General features: G+C 44.8%; 1 protein-coding gene and 1 non-coding gene across 2 annotated transcripts; both read left to right on the top strand.

The window, feature by feature from the left end:
• The first annotated feature begins 7,902 nt into the window (after positions 1-7,902).
• Positions 7,903-21,407, top strand: LOC121534291 (transmembrane channel-like protein 7). The gene is made up of 16 exons (XM_045219657.1): positions 7,903-8,474; positions 13,201-13,438; positions 13,768-13,916; positions 14,656-14,790; positions 14,890-14,942; positions 15,266-15,405; positions 16,078-16,225; positions 17,324-17,491; positions 17,744-17,895; positions 18,038-18,107; positions 18,206-18,303; positions 18,670-18,856; positions 18,998-19,128; positions 19,363-19,518; positions 19,795-19,873; positions 20,261-21,407. The coding sequence occupies exons 1-16, from the start codon at positions 8,426-8,428 to the stop codon at positions 20,426-20,428; spliced, it is 2,121 nt and encodes a 706-aa protein (XP_045075592.1). The 5' UTR covers positions 7,903-8,425; the 3' UTR covers positions 20,429-21,407.
• Positions 15,683-15,758, top strand: trnat-ugu. Its single transcript has one exon. It is a non-coding gene; the product is annotated as a tRNA-Thr (tRNA).
• Positions 21,408-21,434: the final 27 nt, after the last annotated feature.

Here is a 21,434-nt window from a genome sequence, read left to right as displayed (position 1 = left end):
GCAGCTGGAACGAACCATTGTCGCCTCTCGGGGTGACGATATCATTATCCTCGCGCATTGAAGAGTTGTAACGGGCAATAGGTAGACTTTTACGGAGAAAGAGTTTACCGGTTGTCTCAACGTGGGGTTTATATTTCAGTTCAAGATAAACCGCCGCTGTGCGTTTATCATTTCTATGTTGGGACCGCAAAGTTCCCCCCAAATAAAGTTTTCCACCAAATGGAACATTCCTATTCATTGCTCGAAATCCTTCTTCAAACGTTTTTCACAAGCTATACAATTCCATAGACAGCTGTGTCAGTCGAGTACATTTCCTTGGGAAGAAAAGTTGGTAAAGTCTGTCCTTTCTAGATAAATGTTTTATAGTTTATCATTCATAAAACACATTTCAACAAACGTATAGGCTAGCCTTCTTAGGCTACTTTAGGCTAAACGTCTCCAATACAGGTGGGCCTAAACATTTGTGAATTCATCAATTTGGCCAAATCAAGTAGGCTACTCCATTGAGAGAGCCTAATCAGGTCAATGTGTGAGAGATTGTCTGGGTGTGTTGTATTCACAACTTCTATTGCACAATATGTTCCCTGGTCTGTTGTAGCCTAAAGGCAGCCTTTAAAAAGAAGAAAACAAATGTAACCTTTATTTAACTTGTTAAGAACAAATTATTATTTACGATGAAACATACAAACGGAAGAATGGTAATCTGAGAGGTTGAAATTACCTGTGTGCTGTTGATCAGGTGATTTTTCTGTATCCTATTTCTTGTATTGAAAGTTACAATAATGAGGTCTGTCTGACACACCTGGCCACACCTACTGTACATATCAGCTCGCTTCAAAGACCTCTGGGTAATGTAGTTTTTGATGAATGACTGAAAGGAGAAACATATTTTTCAAAACTACAACCTCTCTCTCTACATCTCCATTCCCCTGTCTCTAACTCTTCCTTCACCCTCTTTCTATCTGTCCATCTCCCCCACTATTTCTCACTCTCTTTCTCTCTTCATTCCTTCAGAGACGCATCACTCCCCTCCCTTCACTATCTCAGCTGAGATTCAGACTAACCACACTTGTAACCGTACCGCCATGAAAAGTAACCTGTACACATGGGTGGAAATGCAGTTAAGGCGGCATCCCAAATTACACCCTATTCCATACTTACTGCAATACTTTTGACCAGAGCCCTATGGGCCATGGTCAAAATTAGTGCACTATATAGGGAATAGGGTGCCATTTGTGACGCTAACTAAGTAACTCTCAGAAGATGCTTGGGGAAAAGGGTTACAACCAGAGTGTTTGTGTCTCAGGTGAAGAGGGTGGATCTGATCTCCATCACCTAGGACTTGACATAGATTAAATAGATTAATCAAATCTCACATTGTTGTCAATTTTTGCTAAATCTTGCATGCTTTCTCAAACAGCTGTAACTGTATACGCATTCGTAAATCAGGTTCTTTCTTGAGTTGGGCTCTGGGATGTAACAACCGTTGAGCATCTGATCTTATGGTTGATTGTGGAGGAAAGGGGTTGAGTGTGTTAGAGTATGTGCGTGTGTGTGTGTGTGTGTGTTTTTCCCACATCTGTTGCAAGGGGGTAAGGATGTTAGGGAGAATATAGGATGAACCACAATAATTGTTTGCTAAAATAATAATTGCTTGTCAAAAATGTAATGGCAATCCGGGTTATAGGTTAAAATCCTACGCATGAACTGCCAACATTATTACGCATATTAATTGATAATGATGGAAAATAAGATATGCAAGATATTTGAATAGATATATATTTTTAAATAGCTATATATATATATATTGAGGTGAGAGCATTGGAAATGCTTTTGGCGGTTGACCTGCTTCTGTTTTGTGGGTGGCACTGTGTGCTGTTTTCGATGGATGGGTCCTGGCCTCTCGGGGGCCTAGGGATCCGGGGGGATGGGGGTGGTATGCCGATCACTGGGATGACAGCTCAACTTGGGATGGGGAGGGGCTTTAGCGGGGGAATTAGTGGAGAACAATTGGAGGGTTACTTAGTAGCAATGCAAATATCATGGTACAGCTACAGTGGGGAAAAAAAGTATTTAGTCAGCCACCAATTGTGCAAGTTCTCCCACTTAAAAAGATGAGAGAGGCCTGTAATTTTCATCATAGGTACACGTCAACTATGACAGACAAAATGAGAAAATAAATTCCAGAAAATCACATTGTAGGATTTTTAATGAATTTATTTGCAAATTATGGTGGAAAATAAGTATTTGGTCAATAACAAAAAAGTTTCTCAATACTTTGTTATATACCCTTTGTTGGCAATGACACAGGTCAAACGTTTTCTGTAAGTCTTCACAAGGTTTTCACACACTGTTGCTGGTATTTTGGCCCATTCCTCCATGCAGATCTCCTCTAGAGCAGTGATGTTTTGGGGCTGTCGCTGGGCAACACGGATTTTCAACTCCCTCCAAAGATTTTCTATGGGGTTGAGATCTGGAGACTGGCTAGGCCACTCCAGGACCTTGAAATGCTTCTTACGAAGCCACTCCTTCGTTGCCCGGGCGGTGTGTTTGGGATCATTGTCATGCTGAAAGACCCAGCCACGTTTCATCTTCAATGCCCTTGCTGATGGAAGGAGGTTTTCACTCAAAATCTCACGATACATTGCCCCATTCATTCTTTCCTTTACACGGATCAGTCGTCCTGGTCCCTTTGCAGAAAAACAGCCCCAAAGCATGATGTTTCCACCCCCATGCTTCACAGTAGGTATGGTGTTCTTTGGATGCAACTCAGCATTCTTTGTCCTCCAAACACGACGAGTTGAGTTTTTACCAAAAAGTTATATTTTGGTTTCATCTGACCATATGACATTCTCCCAATCCTCTTCTGGATCATCCAAATGCACTCTAGCAAACTTCAGACGGGCCTGGACATGTACTGGCTTAAGCAGGGGGACACAGCAGGATTTGAGTCCCTGGCGGCGTAGTGTGTTACTGATGGTAGGCTTTGTTACTTTGGTCCCAGCTCTCTGCAGGTCATTCACTAGGTCCCCCCGTGTGGTTCTGGGATTTTTGCTCACCGTTCTTGTGATCATTTTGAACCCACGGGGTGAGATCTTGCGTGGAGCCCCAGATCGAGGGAGATTATCAGTGGTGTTGTATGTCTTCCATTTCCTAATAATTGCTCCCACTGTTGATTTCTTCAAACCAAGCTGCTTACCTATTGCAGATTCAGTCTTCCCAGCCTGGTGCAGGTCTACAATTTTGTTTCTGGTGTCCTTTGACAGCTCTTTGGTCTTGGCCATAGTGGAGTTTGGAGTGTGACTGTTTGAGGTTGTGGACAGGTGTATTTTATACTGATAACAAGTTCAAACAGCTGCCATTAATACAGGAAACGAGGGGAGGACAGAGGAGCCTCTTAAATAAGAAGTTACAGGGCTGTGAGAGCCAGAAATCTTGCTTGTTTGTAGGTGACCAAATACTTATTTTCCACCATAATTTGCAAATAAATTCATTAAAAGTCCTACAATGTGATTTTCTGGATTTTTTTTTCTCAATTTGTCTGTCATAGTTGACGTGTACCTATGATGAAAATTACAGGCATCTCTCATCTTTTTAAGTGGGAGAACTTGCACAATTGGTGGCTGACTAAATACTTTTTTTCCCCACTGTATATGGACACTCAATTACTATGGTATTTTTTATTGGTAAATTTACAAACATATATAATGATAAATAGATTTGAAACATGTATCTCATTATGGTATATGGTGAAATAAGTATAGCCAGTTAAAATTGTAATGGCTTAGCAGATAATAACAAAAGAAAAACAATATTTACATGGCTCAAAGAGAAGGAATATAATATCTATTGTTTACAGGAAACTCATTCAACAATTCTAGATGAAGTTGCGTGGAAAAAGGAATGGGGGGGGGGAATAGACTCCTCCCATGGGCAAAGAAACACAAAAGGGGTGATGATATTAATTAACAGTAATTTCGATTCGAATATGCAAATTGTCCAAACAGATACGCAAGGTAGATGGATTATTTTAAATATGTTATTGGAACATAAACAGATATGGCTCATTAACCTTTACGGACCAAATAATGATGATCCACACTTATTTGACAATATACAGTGGGGAGAACAAGTATTTGATACACTGCCGATTTTGCAGGTTTTCCTACTTACAAAGCATGTAGAGGTCTGTAATTTTTATCATAGGTACACTTCAACTGTGAGAGACGGAATCTAAAACAAATATTCAGAAAATTGTATGATTTTTAAGTAATTAATTTGCATTTTATTGCATGACATAAGTATTTGATACATCAGAAAAGCAGAACTTAATATTTGGTACAGAAACCTTTGTTTGCAATTACAGAGATCATACGTTTCCTGTAGGTCTTGACCAGGTTTGCACACACTGCAGCAGGGATTTTGGCCCACTCCTCCATACAGACCTTCTCCAGATCCTTCAGGTTTCGGGGCTGTCGCTGGGCAATACGGACTTTCAGCTCCCTCCAAATATGTTCTATTGGGTTCAGGTCTGGAGACTGGCTAGGCCACTCCAGGACCTTGAGATGCTTCTTACAGAGCCACTCCTTAGTTGCCCTGGCTGTGTGTTTCGGGTCGTTGTCATGCTGGAAGACCCAGCCACGACCCATCTTCAATGCTCTTACTGAGGGAAGGAGGTTGTTGGTCAAGATCTCGCGATACATGGCCCCATCCATCCTTCCCTCAATACGGTGCAGTCGTCCTGTCCCCTTTGCAGAAAAGTATCCCAAAAGAATGATGTTTCCACCTCCATGCTTCACGGTTGGGATGGTGTTCTTGGGGTTGTACTCATCCTTCTTCTTCCTCCAAACACGGCGAGTGGAGTTTAGACCAAAAAGCTCTATTTTTGTCTCATCAGACCACATGACCTTCTCCCATTCCTCCTCTGGATCATCCAGATGGTCATTGGCAAACTTCAGGCGGGCCTGGACATGCGCTGGCTTGAGCAGGGGGACCTTGCATGCGCTGCAGGATTTTAATCCATGACGGCGTAGTGTGTTACTAATGGTTTTCTTTGAGACTGTGGTCCCAGCTCTCTTCAGGTCATTGACCAGGTCCTGCCGTGTAGTTCTGGGCTGATCCCTCACCTTCCTCATGATAATTGATGCCCCACGAGGTGAGATCTTGCATGGAGCCCCAGACCGAGGGTGATTGACCGTCATCTTGAACTTCTTCCATTTTCTAATAATTGCGCCAACAGTTGTTGCCTTCTCACCAAGCTGCTTGCCTATTGCCCTGTAGCCCATCCCAGCCTTGTGCAGGTCTACAATTTTATCCCTGATGTCCTTACACAGCTCTTTGGTCTTGGCCATTGTGGAGAGGTTGGAGTCTGTTTGATTGAGTGTGTGGACAGGTGTCTTTTATACAGGTAATGAGTGGAGAACAGGAGGGCTTCTTAAAGAAAAACTAACAGGTCTGTGAGAGCTGGAATTCTTACTGGTTGGTAGGTGATCAAATACTTATGTCATGCAATAAAATGCAAATTAATTACTTAAAAATCATACAATGTGATTTTCTGGATTTTTGTTTTAGATTCCGTCTCTCACCGTTGAAGTGTACCTATGATAAAAAATTACAGACCTCTACATGCTTTGTATGTAGGACAACCTGCAAAATCGGCAGTGTATCAAATACTTGTTCTCCCCACTGTATATCTATATATTTGCGAGAAAAAAAAACAAATGGGGGATTGGAAGTGATGCAGATAATTACATTGATGGAAGTTACAATCTATCTGCAATATCAAAGCTGATCTGCCCCCCCCAAAAAAAGTAAAAAAGTAACTCTTGGAATCCACCTATGTGAAATCCTTGATTTAACCTAAACAGATCATTTTTACTAGCTTGGTCCCAGATCTGTTTGGGTCATCAGGCCACTCCTTGTCATGCCAAACAGCATTAAAGGAGTGGCAAGGAGTGGAATGATAACACAAACAGACTGGTACCCAGGCTACATTTTTAGATGCTAGAGATGATTTCCCTGCACTATTTACACCCGGACTGCATGGACAACCATGCAACCATTTTGCAGCCATGCAGCCAGCATTTCACAGCCTGTATTTGGCACCACATGAGAGGGATGTAGCTCAGTTGGTAGAGCATGGCGTTTGCAATGCCAGGGTTGTGGGTTCGATTCCCACGGGGGGCCAGTATGAAAAAGAAAAAAATGATGTATGGATAAGAGCGTCTGCTAAATGACTAAAATGTAACTGTAAGCTCACATTAACGTCTTAGTCCTTCTGCAGATGCTCTTATCCAGAGCATGTTTTACAATCAGTGGTGCATTCAACCAAGATAGGTAAAACAACCACAAGCTGCACCAACTGTTTGCTTTAGTTTCCATAGCCTACAGTAGGGGCGGCAGGTAGCCTAGTGGTTAAGAGCGTTGGGCAAGTAACCGAAAGGTCGCTGGTTTGAATCCCCGAGCCGGCAAGGTGGGGAAAATCTGCCTTTCTGCCCTTGAGCGAGGCAGTTAACCTCCAACAACTGCTCCACAGGAGCTGTGGACATCGAGTAAGGCAGCCCCCTGCACCTCTCTGATTCAGAGGGGTTGGGTTAAATGTGGAAGACTCATTTTGGTTGAATGCATTCCGTTGTGCAACTGACAAGGAAGCTGCTTTCCTTTGTCAGTAGGCCTATACATGATAATTCCATCTGTGGTTTGAGTAGGTGGTGAACACACACACTAGCTAGCTTTTCAGCAGAATCCTCTCCTAGATTCTCACCAACAGTTTCAGAATGACTATGGCCTATGATCAGTCTTCATTGCACTCAACCACGCACATTTTAAATACTTTAATTGATTCCACAAATCACATTACATCATAAAGGATTAAAACATTTCAATGGCCGTTGACTCAAGGACACTTACGGAAACAAAAAGTATATCCTCCACACGGCTATGCTGCCCATAACGGCTGAAACAGAGCAGTACCTTCTCCCCCACACAGCTATGCTGCCCATAACGGCTGAAACAGAGCAGTACTAAGCCAGTTGTTTTGCCCTACTCTTAGGCAGGCCTGCAATCTGAAGGCCACGTACTGTGAGCCTGTGTACGTGGCCAAGACGACCAAATATCACCAACTTGCATTTGATCCCAGGCTGTCCAAGCGTGATATGAGGGGCTGGTATTTCAGGAGCGTTTCAGAAAAGGCCTGCTCCGTGTAATCTCTCCTGGACAGATTCTCATGGAGGAAATGATTAACATTCGCCAAGAGAATTTGACTTCTACATAACCAAGATTATGCTCTATGTAACAATCGAATGAGCAACATCACTTCCAAAATCAGCACCTCCCTCTGGCCTCCCCCCACAACACATCATCAACACACACACACACACAGTCTTGCGCAGCTAAACATGTGGGGACATACAATTCAGTCCCATTCAAAATCCTATTTTCCCTAAACCTAACCCTTACCCTAACCCCAACCCTAACCTTAACCTTAACCTTAACCCTAACCCTAACCCTAACCCTAACCTTAACCTTAACCTTAACCTTAACCTTAACCTTAACCCTAACCCTAACCCTAACCCTAACCTTAACCTTAACCTTAAGCTTAACCCTAACCCTAACCCTAACCCAAAACCTATCCTTAACCCTAACCCTAAACCTAAACCTAACCCTAGCTCCTAACCCTAACCCTAAAACTAACCCTATCTCCTAACCTAATTCTAACCTTAACCCTAAACCCCCCAGAAATAGCATTTAACCTTGTGGGGACTAACAAAATTGTCCCAGTTGGTCAAATCTTTGTTGGTTTACTATTCTTGTGGGGACTTCTGGACTTCTGGTCCCCACAAGTATAGTTAAACACGTCCACACACAAAAACACACACACACACACACTGACCAACTTACCTGCTCTGGACCCTCTCCATTCCGCTTCTCTTCAACCTAGTCCAGCCGGCCTGTTAGCAGTGTGTATGTATATTAGTGTGTATGTATGTAAGTGTGCATTTGTGTGTGTGTGTCTTACTTCTCAATAACAGACTCAATAACGCAACACCCATCTCTGTTTCCTGTCATGTGATTTCCTGAGGCCTGTCGACAAAGGTTGCAACTTCTGTATAGCCACAGGTCTTAGATCAGTTCTAAACCATGAAGTGACAACTCAACTTATAGGGGAGTACGATGTATCTAAGGTAGAGGGGAGAGAGAGAGAGAGAGAGAGAGAGAGAGAGAGAGAAACAGAGTGGGGCTGATGCAAGGCTGATATTGGTGGGGAGAGTGTGAATGTGTGTTTGAGGGGAGCTGTGAGTGAATGTGTGTACAACGTTTAGTGACTTTGTGTGGGTGCCTGTGCACATATGAGTGTGTGTGTGCGAGCATGCGTGTGTAAGATCAGGAAGCGGACACAGTAGCGTCTGAGAGACCTAGAAGAAACATGGAGGACAAAGAATGCAACAGCGTCGGCTTCATGAGGCTCGTATCAGGTAAACGTGTTTCTGTGTGTGTGTGTGTGTGTGTGTGTGTGTGTGTGTGTGTGTGTGTGTGTGTGTGTGTGTGTGTGGTGCCTCTTCCATCTTCTATGTGTTATACCACACCACCTCAGTTGGTAGAACTATCTAGCTTTTTAATTTCAGTTGTATGAAGATTTCATAAAAGACATAGTGTGACAGTCAAGCCAAGATATCTTGCTTTTATGTCATTTGAATTTGAATTTATAATAAACAGACTACAGTGGAACAGTTTGTTTGTTATAATCAACAGCTGAATATGCAGCTTTAAACTTTCAGTTTTCAGAGGTGTGTGTGTTTGTTTGTGTGTGTGTGAGAGAGAGAGAGAGAGAGAGACAGAGAGACAGAGACAGAGAGAGAGAGAGAGAGAGAGAGAGAGAGAGAGAGAGAGAGAGAGCGAGCGAGCGAGAGAGAGAGAGAGAAACTCCCATATCTATTGGGTGAAATACCACAGTGTGCCATCACAGCAGCAAGATTTGTGACCTGTTGCCACAAGAAAAGGGCAACCAGTGAAGAACAAACACCATTGTAAATACAACCCATATTTATGTTTATTTATTTCCCTTTTGTACTTGAACTATTTGCACATAATATGACATTTGAAATGTCTTTATTCTTTTGGAACTTTTGTGAATGTAATGTTTACCGTTAATTTTAATTGTTTATTTCACTTTTGTTTATTATCTACTTCACTTGCTTTGGCAATGTTAACATATGTTTCCCATGCAAACAATGCCCTTAAATTGAATTTTAATTTCATTTAATTGAGAGAGAGAGAGAGAGAGAGAGAGAGAGAGAGAGAGAGAGAGAGAGAGAGAGAGAGAGAGAGAGAGAGAGAGAGAGAGAGAGAGAGAGAGGGAGAGAGAGAGAGAGAGAGAGACAGAGTACCTTGTCTTGGTTTGTTTTTAGATCAGCTCTGAAATTAGAAGATAGAATTGATAGAAGATAGAAGTCTATCAAATAATCACATAATTTCACTTATTAATTAATTACTTGCTTTCCTATCCCCATCTCCCATGGTTGGAGGACTTGGTGGAAAACATTACAATTCAATAGAAAGTATACAGACCCCTTGACTTTTTCCACATTTTGTTGCGTTACAGCCTTATTCTACACACAATACCCCAAAATGACAAAGTGAAAACAGGTTTTTAGATATTTTTGCAAATATAATAAAAATAAATAAATAAAATACCTTATTTACATAAGTATTCATACCCTTTGCTATGAGACTCGAACTTGAGCTCAGGTGCATCCTGTTTCCATTGATCATCCTTGAGATGTTTCTACAACTTGATTGGAGTCCACTTGTGCTAAATTCAATTGATTGGACATGATTTGGAAAGGCACATGCCTGTCTATATAAGGTCCCACAGTTGACAGTGCATGTCAGAGCAAAAACCCAGCCATGAAATCGAAGTAATTTTCCCTAGAGCTCGGAGACAGGATTGTGTCGAGGCACAGATCTGGGGAAGGGTACCAAAAAATGTCTGCCTGATTGAAGGTCCCATCATTCTTAAATGGAAGAAGTTTGGAACCACCAACACTTCCTAGAGCTGGCAGCCCGGCCAAACTGAGCAATCAGGAGAGAAGGGCCTTGGTCAGGGAGGTGACCATGAACCCGATGGTCACGCTGACAGAGCTCTAGAGTTCTTCTGTGGCGATGGGAGAACCTTCCAGAAGGACAACCATCGCTGCAGCACTCCACCAACCAGGCCTTTATGGTAGAGTGGCCAGACGGAAGCCACTCTTCAGTAAAAGGCACTTGACAGCCCGCTTGGAGTTTGCCAAAAGGCACCTAAAGGACTCTCAGACCATGTTTTTCAGTGGCAGGGACTGGGAGACTAGTCAGGATCGAGGCAAAGATGAACGGAGCAAAGTACAGAAAGATCCTTGATGAAAACCTGCTCCAGAGCGCTCAAGACCTCAGACTGGGATGAAGGTTCACCTTCCAACAGGACAACGACCCTAAGCACACAGCCAAGACAACACAGGAGTGGCTTAGGGACAAGTCTCTGAATGTCCTTGAGTGGCCCAGCCAGAGCCCGGACTTGAACCCGATCGAACATTTACATTTTACATTTACATTTTAGTCATTTAGCAGACGCTCTTATCCAGAGCGACTTACAGTTAGTGAATGCATACATGTTTTTTTTTTTTTTTTGTTTTTTGTTTTTTTTCATACTGGCCCCCCGTGGGAAACAAACCCACATCCCTGCCGGCCAAACCCTCCTCTACCTTGGACGACGCTGGACCAATTGTGCGCCGCCCAGAACATCTCTGGAGAGACCTGAAAATATCTTTGCAGCAACGCTCCCCATTCAACCTGACAGATCTTGAGAGGATCATAGAGGAATGAGAGAAACACCCCAAATACAGGTGTGCCAAGCTTGTAGCATTATACCCAAGAAGACTAGAGGCTGTAATCGCTGCCAAAGGTGCTATAATAAAAGTAGTGAGTAAAGGGTCTGAATACTTATGGAAATGTGATTTTTTATTTGTAATAGATTTGCAAAAATGTCAAAAAACATGTTTTTGCTTTGTCATTATGGGGTGTTGTGTTAATTGATGAGGGGAAAAAAACAATTTCATCAATTTTAGAATAAGGTTGTAACGTATCCTGAACAAATATATAAACACAACATGTAAAGTGTTCGTTCCATTTTTCATGAGCTGAAATAAAAGATCAGACGCACAAAAAGCTTATTTCTCTAAAATTTGTTTACATCCCTGTTAGTCAGCATTTCTCATTTACCAAGATAATCCATCCACCTGACAGGTGTGGCATATCAAGAAGCTGATTAAACAGTATGATCATTACACAGGTGCACCTTGTGCTGGGGACAATAAAAGGCCACTCTAAATGTGCAGTTTTGTCACACAACACAATGCCACAGATGTCTCAAGTTTTGAGGGAGTGGGCAATTGGCATGCTGACTGCAGGAATGTCCAACAGAGCTGTTGCCAGATAATTTAATGTTCATTTCTCTACCATAAGCCGCATCCAACGTCATTTTAGAGAATTTGGCAGTACATCCAACCGGCCTAACAACCGCAGACCACGTGTAACCATGCCAGCCCAGGACCTCCACATCCGGCTTCTTCACCTGCAGGATCATCTGAGACCAGCCACCCAGATAGCTGATGTAACTAAGGAGTATTTCTGGCTGTAATAAAGACCTTTTGTGGCGAAAAACTCATTCTGATTGGCTGGGCTTGGCTCCCCAGAGGGTGGACCTGGCTCCCTGCCCAGTCGTGAAGTCCATAGATTAGGGCCTAACAAATTTATTTCAAATGACTGATTTCCTTCTATGATGTGTAATTCAGTCAAATCTTTGAAATTGTTGAATGTTGCGTTTATATTTTTGTTCAGTATATATATAGTTTATTTTCCAATCGCAATCAATCAATCACTCTAATCTTAATTCCAACTCTCAGATGTCCACAGGCTAACCCATCTTTCCCAGTACACTACCATTTTACTAATTCCTTTTACAATACATCTTTCTACTTTACTGTGAAGTCTTATGATGGTCTTGAACTTCTCCATTTGGACCATTTCTACAGAGATTGCCCTAAAAATAAATAATTTACCTAAGAGTATAATCATATTTCCCATTGATTGATCGTGGGATACACCGGAGAGGGGCAGTAATGTGTTGTTTTACAGGGTCAGCCATAAGTGGTACGGCGCCCCTGGAGAAAATTAGGGTTCAGTGCCTTGCTCAAGGGCACATCGACAGCTTTTCACATAGTCGGCTCGGGTATTCGAACCAGCGACCATTAGGGCATGTGACATTTGGTGTATGTGTGTGTTACTTTAGTCTATCTCTCCACCCTCTCTCTCTCCTCTCTTCACCCTCTCTCTCTATCTCTCCACCCTCTCTCTCTCCTCTCTTCACCCTCTCTCTCTATCTCTCCACCCCCTCTCTCTCTCCTCTCTTCACCCTCTCTCTCTATCTCTCCATCCCTCTCTCTCCTCTCTTCACCCTCTCTCTCTATCTCTCCACCCTCTCTCTCTATCTCTCCATCCCTCTCTCTCTCCTCTCTTCACCCTCTCTCTCTATCTCTCCATCCCTCTCTCTCCTCTCTTCACCCTCTCTCTCTATCTCTCCACCCTCTCTCTCTATCTCTCCATCCCTCTCTCTCTCCTCTCTTCACCCTCTCTCTCTATCTCTCCATCCCTCTCTCTCTCCTCTCTTCACCCTCTCTCTCTATCTCTCCACCCTCTCTCTCTCCTCTCTTCACCCTCTCTCTCTATCTCTCCACCCTCTCTCTCTCCTCTCTTCACCCTCTCTCTCTCTATCTCTCCATCCCTCTCTCTCTCCTCTCTTCACCCTCTCTCTCTATCTCTCCATCCCTCTCGCTCTCCTCTCTTCACCCTCTCTCTCTATCTCTCCATCCCTCTCTCTCTCCTCTCCTCTCTTCACCCTCTCTCTCTATCTCTCCATCCCTCTCTCTCTCCTCTCTTCACCCTCTCTCTCACTCTCTCCATCCCCCTCTCTCTCTACCTCTCCATCCCCTTCTCTCACTCTCTCCATCCCTTCATAGATGCTCTCCTCCCTTCTCACTCTATCTATCCCCCTCTTCATCCCCTCCATGGACGAGAGCTGTAGCTCCATCCTTCCATAGATGAGTCTCTCTCCTCCCTGCTCATTTTATCTCACTTTATCCATCCCTCTCTCCATCCCCCCCCCAATAGAGGAGAGCTGTAGCTCCACTGTGACAGAGGAGTCGCGTGTCTACTGCCAGACTGAGATCTTTGACCAGCTCCCCAGCTCTCTGGCCCGACGGACCCACCACCACCAGGACAGGGGGACCACGGAGACATCGCACCCAGTAGAGATGCACCCTGGCCAGGCAGGAGGAGCCAGGGACAGGGCCCCTACCCAGCCGATCAGGAGCCTGCCGGTCTGTATGCAGGGGAAGAGAGAGGCAAGGTGAGTGATAGAGAGGTTGTGTGGAGAGATCACATGAACGTACACACAAACACTCACACACACACACACGCACACACACAAACACACACAGGTGTCGCACACACATGCAAATATTCACCAAACTGTTTCTAGAATAAGACAAGGGTCATGGAGGCAGTGTTGCAAGTTGCTTTACCATTCTCTGTTTCAGTGTTTATGTTATCATAGCAGGTAGAGTGAGAGAGTCGGGTGTGTGTGGATATGGATGTGTGACGCAGCTGTAAAATGATACAAGATATACGATTTTTTTAAATACTTGCTGGTAAAGAGGTGTGTCATCTGTCAATCAGGGACCTGAGGCACCTGCAGACGCGTACTATTGGCCGATGGGAGTCATGGAAGCGGAACCAGAGCATAATCAGGAAGAGGCTCTGGGAGCAGGTGGGCAAGGCCATGTCAAGGCTTTTACCATGGAGCAGCATCCTCCACACCATTGAAGGTGAGAGAAAACAGAGTGTGTGTGTGGGAGGGTGTGTGTGTGTGTGTGTGTGTGTGAAGAGTTAGAGAGAGAGAGAGAGGGAGTCTGTTAAACACCATATTTTGAAACACGGGCGGATCCTTAAAGTAACTTTCCAGTGAAAATCTCACTTTTAAAAGTCAATATTCTGTTAACTCATATCCAAATAATGTTGTTGACTAGACTATACTCGTATTTGTGACCAAAGCATAAATTAGAGAAAAGAAACCACCTCAAACTTCTATATTAAACAGACCATTTCAGAAATGCTTGCTATTTCCTCATAAAACATGATGTTATCTCCCTGAGGATGATGAGCTGGCCAATCAGCGGTCTAGAGGTGGATGAGCTGGCCAATCAGCGGTCTACTTGCATGAATATTTTTATTACCACACCATTCTGTTGTTCGGGTACGCCCACACCATTCCAACACAGAAAATCTGCTTTTTAACACACTTAAATACAATGTTTGGGAAGGAAAACTACTTCACTCATATTGTAAGTAATTATAGGTCATATTTCATAGAAATGTGGAAACACTAGAAAGTTACTTTGAGGCATGTAAATACTGAGGCACGTTCAGCATTGCAGCAATGTTTTGGAGTGTTCAGACAGAAATATGTTACGTAGAACTAACATGCAACGTTGGACAGCGTTTGGCAACTGAACGTGGCCCTGCACCACCACCACCACCACCTGTCTCTCTCTCCTCCCCCTCCAGGTAGATTTGGTGTAGGTGTGAAGGCTTATTTTGTGTTCCTGAGATATCTGGTTTACCTGAACCTGCTCCAGTGTCTGGTCATAGGAGGGACCATACTCACACCAACAGCAGTCTATGACAGCGATGGTGACAGAGGTGTGTGGGGAATACATTCCTGTCATGTGCCGGATGTATGCATTGTCATGGCACAATGTAATATATTTAGTTGACAGTAGCTCTGTGATGTGGTTGCAGGACTACTGAGGTTTGAGGGCAATGACTCGGTTTTGGACATCTTCCTTGGCTCGGTGAGTGTGTGTCTGTGTGTGTATGTGTGTGTACATGTGTGTATTTGTGTACAGTGTATGTGATTGAACTCTCCTTCTCCCTCTCTCCTCTCCCTCCCTCCCTCCCTTCCTCTCTCCTCTCCCTCCTCCCTTCCTTCCTTCCTTCCTTCCTTCCTTCCTTCCTTCCTTCCTTCCTTCCTTCCTTCCTTCCTTCCTTCCTTCCTTCCTTCCTTCCTTCCTTCCTTCCTTCCTTCCTTCCTTCCTTCCTTCCTTCCTTCCTTCCTTCCTTCCTTCCCTCCTTCCTTCCTTCCTTCCTTCCTTCCTTCCTTCCCTCCCACCTCCAGGGTTTTCTAGAACGTTCTCCAGTGTTCTATGGGTTCTATGCACGTGGTTCTCTGGACCTGCTGTGTCTGAACACGCCCCTCCTCTTCCTCCTCGGAACCCTCACCGTCCTCATCCTCAGTCTGGTCATGGTGGTCCGCAGGTCAGACACACACACACACACACACACACACATTGTTTTACTATCCTTGTGGGGAACAAACAATTGATTCCCATTCAAAATCCTATTTTCCCTAACCCCAAACTCCTAACCTAATCCTTAACCTAACCTTAACCTTAACCATAAACCCGTAACCCTAAACCTAACCCCTAAGCCTAAAATAGCTTTGTTCCTTGTGGGGACCGGCAAAATGTACCGACTTGTCCGAATGTTCCTTGTTTTACTATCCTTGTGAGGACACACACACACTCACATACATGGCCCCGTGTAGCTCAGTTGGTAGAGCATGGCGTTTGTAACGCCAGGGTTGTGGGTTTGATTCCCACGGGGGGCCAGTATGAAAAATGTATGCACTCACTAAACTGTAAGTCGCTCTGGATAAGAGTGTCTGCTAAATGACTAAAATGTAATGTAAATACACACACACGCTGTCCCTTTAGCGCATGCCTACAGCAATTCAATGATTTTACATTTGTAGGGAGTAGTGAACAAGTGCACACTTCAGGAGGAAGGAGAAATTATTGGGACACACCCAAGGATACGCTGTTAAAGATGTGTCCACAAGGAGGACACAATAGTGGCTTTTTAGCGACAGCTACTGGCCAAAGTTGAAATATCTGCTTATTTACAATTTTCATCACCTCTTTTAAACAGGACGGTTGTAGGCTACAAGCACACATGGTTGCTAGGCAATGGCTACAACATCCAAATGAGCTATAAGGTGTTCTGTGGGTGGGACTTCTGTATCCAGGACCCCGAGGCCGCTGCCCTCAAACTCAGCTTCATCAGGAACGAACTGAAGGTTAGGGGTGGTAGTCTGACACTTTCAACAAACGTTATCCTCACATCTCTCTTTGTCTGTCTGTCTGTCTGTCTGTCTCTCTCACTCTCTCTCTCTCTCTCTCTCTATCTCGCTTTCTCTCTCTCTGTCTCTGTCTCTGTCTCTGTCTCTGTCTCTGTCTCTGTCTCTGTCTCTGTCTCTCTCTCTGTCTCTGTCTCTGTCTCTGTCTCTGTCTCTGTCTCTGTCTCTCTCTCTCTCTCTCTCTCTCTCTCTCTCTCTCTGTCTCTCTCTCTATCTCGCTTTCTCTGTCTCTGTCTCTGTCTCTGTCTCTCTCTCTCTCTCTGTCTCTCTCTCTCTCTCTGTCTCTCCATTATGATTGTTCTGCAGCCGTTCCTCTATCTCTGTGGACTGGCAACTCTTTAACTTCCAACACCAACAAAGGTTCTTCCTCTTCATTCTCTCTCCTTCTTTACCTTTATATTTGACACTCGTTCACCTTTCTGTTCAATTCCTTTCTCTTTGTGTCCCTCCCTCCCTCTCCCCATCTCCTCTCCCTCTCCCGCTCCCGCTCTCTCCTCTCTCCTCTCTCCTCTCTCCTCTCTCCTCTCTCCTCTCTCCTCTCCCCTCTCCCCTCTCCCTCTCCCTCTCCCTCTCCCTCTCCCTCTCGCCTCTCCCTCTCCCTCTCCCTCTCCCCCTCCCCCCCCCCCTCTCCTCCCTCTCTCCCCTCCCACTCCCTCTCCCCCCTCCCCCCTCCCTCTCCCCTCCCCTTCTCCCATCTCCCTCTCCCCTCCCCTTCTCTCATCTCCCCCCTCCTCTCCCCCTCTCTCTCTCTCTCCCCCTCCCCCTCCCCCTCCCTCTCCCTCTCCCTCTCCCTCTCCCTCTCCCTCTCCCTCTCCCTCTCCCTCTCCCTCTCCCTCTCCCTCTCCCTCTCCCTCTCCCTCTCCCTCTCCCTCCCTCTATCTCTCTCCCTCCCTCTCCCCTCTCCCCTCTCCCCCTTCCTCTCCCCTCTCCCCCTCCCCCCTCCCTCTCCCATCTCCCCCCTCCCCTCCCCCTCTCTCTCTCTCTCTCTCCCCCTCCCCTCCCTCTCCCTCCCTCTCTCCCTCTCCCCTCCCTCCCCAGTTGGACCTAGAAGAGGAAAGGTTCCAGCAGCGCGAGGCCAGGAGGACGTTGGGTCAGTGGGCACGTCTCTACTTCCTGCGAGGGCTGCTTCACTTCCTGGTCCTGGTTCTACTGGGCGGAGCCTTCTGTCTCATCTACTATGCCACCATGGCCTCACAGGCTGAGAGGGTGAGAACTGTATGTGTGTGTGCGTGTGCATGTATTAGTTAGTTATTGATTTAGTCAGTTATTGATTTAGTTAGTTAGTCAATTTATCATGTTCATTATTTTGGCATCCTTTTTCCTTCTCACCCGCTCAACCTCCCTCCCCCTCCCCGTCTCTCTCCCCATCTCCCTCCCTCCCCCTCCCCATCTCTCTCCCCCTCTCCCTCCCTCCTGCTCAACTTCCCTCCCCCTCCCCATCTCTCTCCCCTCTCTCAGAGTGGAGACTATTTGATCATCACGGTGCTTCTCCATTACCTTCCTCCCATCGTCATCACCCTAGTCAACTTCTTCCTGCCTCACGTCTTCCGCCATATCGCTTCCTTCGAGGATTACTCCCTCACCACCCAGGTCAATGCTACCATCGTCAGGTAGGAGCAGAAATGTCCCATCTTTATTGGTACACCAATATCATCATCATCATCATCATCAATACATAAATATTGATAATCACTGAAGTTCTCTCTTCATCATCATTAATTAACTTCTTCCTCTTCCTCTTCCTGCTCCCAGGAGTATCTTCCTGAAGTTGGCCAGTCTGGGGATGTATCTCTTCTTCCTCTTCAGAAACAGAGAACAGGAAGTGAGTCATAATGACTAACCATTGTTGACAACTACAGATCATATTGACATATGGACTTCATATACAGTAAATGGACTTAATACTCTGTGTGTCCTCAGTGTTGGGAGAATCAGTTTGGTAAAGAGATGTACAAGCTCTCTGTGTATGATTTCCTGGCCTGTTTCTGCAACACCTTCTTCATCGCCTATCCTAGAAAGTAAGTTTATGTTCTGCTTTCTGAAGGAATATTTCTGATGAAAACTTATTTGGCCCAATGGAACAGAGCACTTGTAGGCTTGTGGAACCCTCGCTTTCACCTGTCCAATCATCTCAGATCAGTTCATACTGTAGTGAATTTTGTGGGTTGCCCCGACTGGGACTTGAAGCCAGGTCCAGCAACTGTCAACTCAACAACTTAGCTGTCACGTCAAGAGATCCAAACTTCTTGACAAGGTTGCCAGGTGTTGGGTTGCCAGGTGTTGGGTTGATACAACAAGGGAGGAAGAAAGGATATGTGTTTTGGATGTTTTCTAACAGTATCCTTCATCTTGTTGTCCCTCCATCCCTCCATCCCTCCTCACAGGTGGTTGGTGGAAAGGTACCCATCGTCTTGGTTGGCGCGGTTGTCGGGGAAACAGCGTTTCCTGATCCCGTTCAATGTTCTAGACCTGGTGTACAGTCAGACGGTCACCTGGGTAGGACTGTTCTATTGTCCCCTGCTGCCATACATAGGGATTGTCAAACTGGTGGCCATCTTTTACATTAAGAAGGTGAGCGTTGTTGTTGTTAACATAAGTCTTTCTCTCAACATTTTACTGCCTATCATCTCTCACTGTTTCATTTCTCCCTTCTGCCTTGCTCTCTCTCCCCCCTCCCCCTCCCCCTCCCCTCCTCCCCCCTCCCCCTCCCAGTTGACAGTACTCCAGTGCTGTGTTCCGGCCCAGAGAATGTTCCGTGCCTCCAGTTCTTCAGTTCTGTTCCACTTCATGTTACTACTGGGTCTCATCATGGCAGCCATCACCCTCGGAAGTAACCTCCAACAGTAAGACCTCACTACTCTCTCCTCTCCTCTTTCACTCCTGTTTCTCTCTACTAGAATCACCCTCCAACAGTAATTATGAAGAAATAGAAACAGATCATAATTGCTCCTCTGGTTCCTTGAGTCTGATTCCTCTCAAGGTTTCTGCCTATCCACAAAGCACTGTACTTGTTCTCTTCTCTATTTGCCCCTTCTCTTCTTTACACCCCCCCCCCCCCCCACCCCCCCCCCCCCCAGGTTTCCCCCCTCCTCCAGCTGTGGTCCGTTCGTGGGCAGCGCTACAGTGTTTAATGTAACAGCTGTGTGTGTGGACAGTCTGCCAGGACTGGCCCAGTCCACCCTGAGATACCTGTCCTCAGAGGCCTTCATTCTGCCTCTGATACTGGCTCAGATGTAGGTGATATAGTTCATACACACACACATACACATAAACACACGTACACACACATACACACACATGCACACACACACACACATATACACACACACACACCAGCCTGCCACCCAATGCTACTGGCTCAGATGTGCAGTAGGTGATATAGAACCTGACTCCTCTCATAGATTCTGTTTCTTACAGATCATAGAAATATAATAAGTAGAACATAGCACGTTCCTGTTGCCATGGATGTAAATGTTACAGATCGTATATCATGTTACCCTTTTCCCCAGTGTTGTCCTGACCTCCTTAGAGTCGAGGAGGAGAGCCAATGGAAAAGCCGTTGAGAGACTGAAGGACATGCTGGTGATGGTAGGTTACCTACTGATAACAGTATTAGTTAACCTTAACCCAGCTGGTGATGGTAGGTTACCTACTGATAACAGTATTAGTTAACCCTAACCCAGCTGGTGATGGTAGGTTACCTACTGATAACAGTATTAGTTAACCTTAACCCAGCTGGTGATGGTAGGTTACCTACTGATAACAGTATTAGTTAACCCTAACCCAGCTGGTGATGGTAGGTTACCTAATGATAACAGTATTAGTTAACCCTAACTCAGCTGGTAAATGCATGGAGAGACTGAAGGACATGATGGTGGTTTGTGTCTTCATAGTAAGTTCAAGTAATGCAATACATCTGAAGGCATAAAACATGAATTCTCTCTCTCGCTCTCTTTCTCTGTTTCACTCCCTCAGTGTACCTCAGATAAGCATTTTCTGCTGAAGCAGCACACTCTCTCACTCAGACGCCAGAAGAAAACCTTCAAGGCCTCCACCACTGTTTCAGGCACTAGAGAGGGCAGCCATATCGCTCAACTGAAGGACCCCTCTGCACAGCTTACAGGCGACGACAGCCCATCATAGAGATAGATGGAGGACTCTAGTGCCCAAAAGCCCGTTTTAGCATGGCCAGCGCCATTCAGGACTTTCACAATTTTTAAGTAGTCAATTGGGTGTTACTTTCTATGGGTTAAGGAAGGATCACATGATTCCATCCAGGTCATCAGGAGGGATCAGCCAAATAATTATACTTGTGAGGAAACATTCAATAACTGCAGGTAGCTGTAAATCGCCAACCCTGTCTTTATACCTGTTCAAACAACACACTCCAGGTGGCAGTATGCCCCCTTTCAGTTTGTTTACCAACTCATAGAAGTAGTAGAAAAAGAAAATTAACTACTTCGAAATGGAGATGGCCTCAATGGTGCTGCCCATGCTCTCACAGACGCCATATTGGGACAGATACAATGTTGTGTTCTCTAACTATCTCTATGCAACCCATAGAGTTAGAAATAGAGCCCACCCTCTATCTTTGCGCCAAATGCACCCTCTATCCAACTCTATGGAACATACATAGCCAAATGGCACCCTATTCCATATTTAGCTCTCAAAAGTAGTAGTAGATGTGACCTTTGAGCTTTTTGTCACTCCCTAACATTCAGGGTTTATTGCTTTGGGCTGTACCTAAATGTCATATACAGTATTAAGAACAACAGGAGTAGAGCTACAGTACTAGTGTTAGTGTACTGATGTGTTTAGTGGCTATGATGCAGTTGTAGTTGTCTGCTAAATGGCTTATTATCATTGGGGATTCTGTTGCTATAGAGGCTGTACTTGTAAACAGTGTTAAGGATGGAGTTCTGCTAATGTGTACTGTTACAATACTGATGTGTTTAATGGTTTTAAATATAGATGTGAAAGTTCTTACTATGAAATAGATGTTGTTTCTGCAGCAGCTTGAGTCAAGTTTATATGTTTTTTTTTTTTTTTTATCTAATACTGTTTTTAAATGTGAACTTCTATGAATGCAGTTATGAAAGAGCTTTTTATTAAAACGTGATGTTGTAGTTTTCTCAACCCTGGTTCCTGG

Source organism: Coregonus clupeaformis, unplaced genomic scaffold (genome assembly GCF_020615455.1).
Source record: "Coregonus clupeaformis isolate EN_2021a unplaced genomic scaffold, ASM2061545v1 scaf2583, whole genome shotgun sequence".
NCBI classification, from domain to species: domain Eukaryota; kingdom Metazoa; phylum Chordata; class Actinopteri; order Salmoniformes; family Salmonidae; genus Coregonus; species Coregonus clupeaformis.
This window is presented reverse-complemented; position numbering and strand designations above follow the sequence as displayed.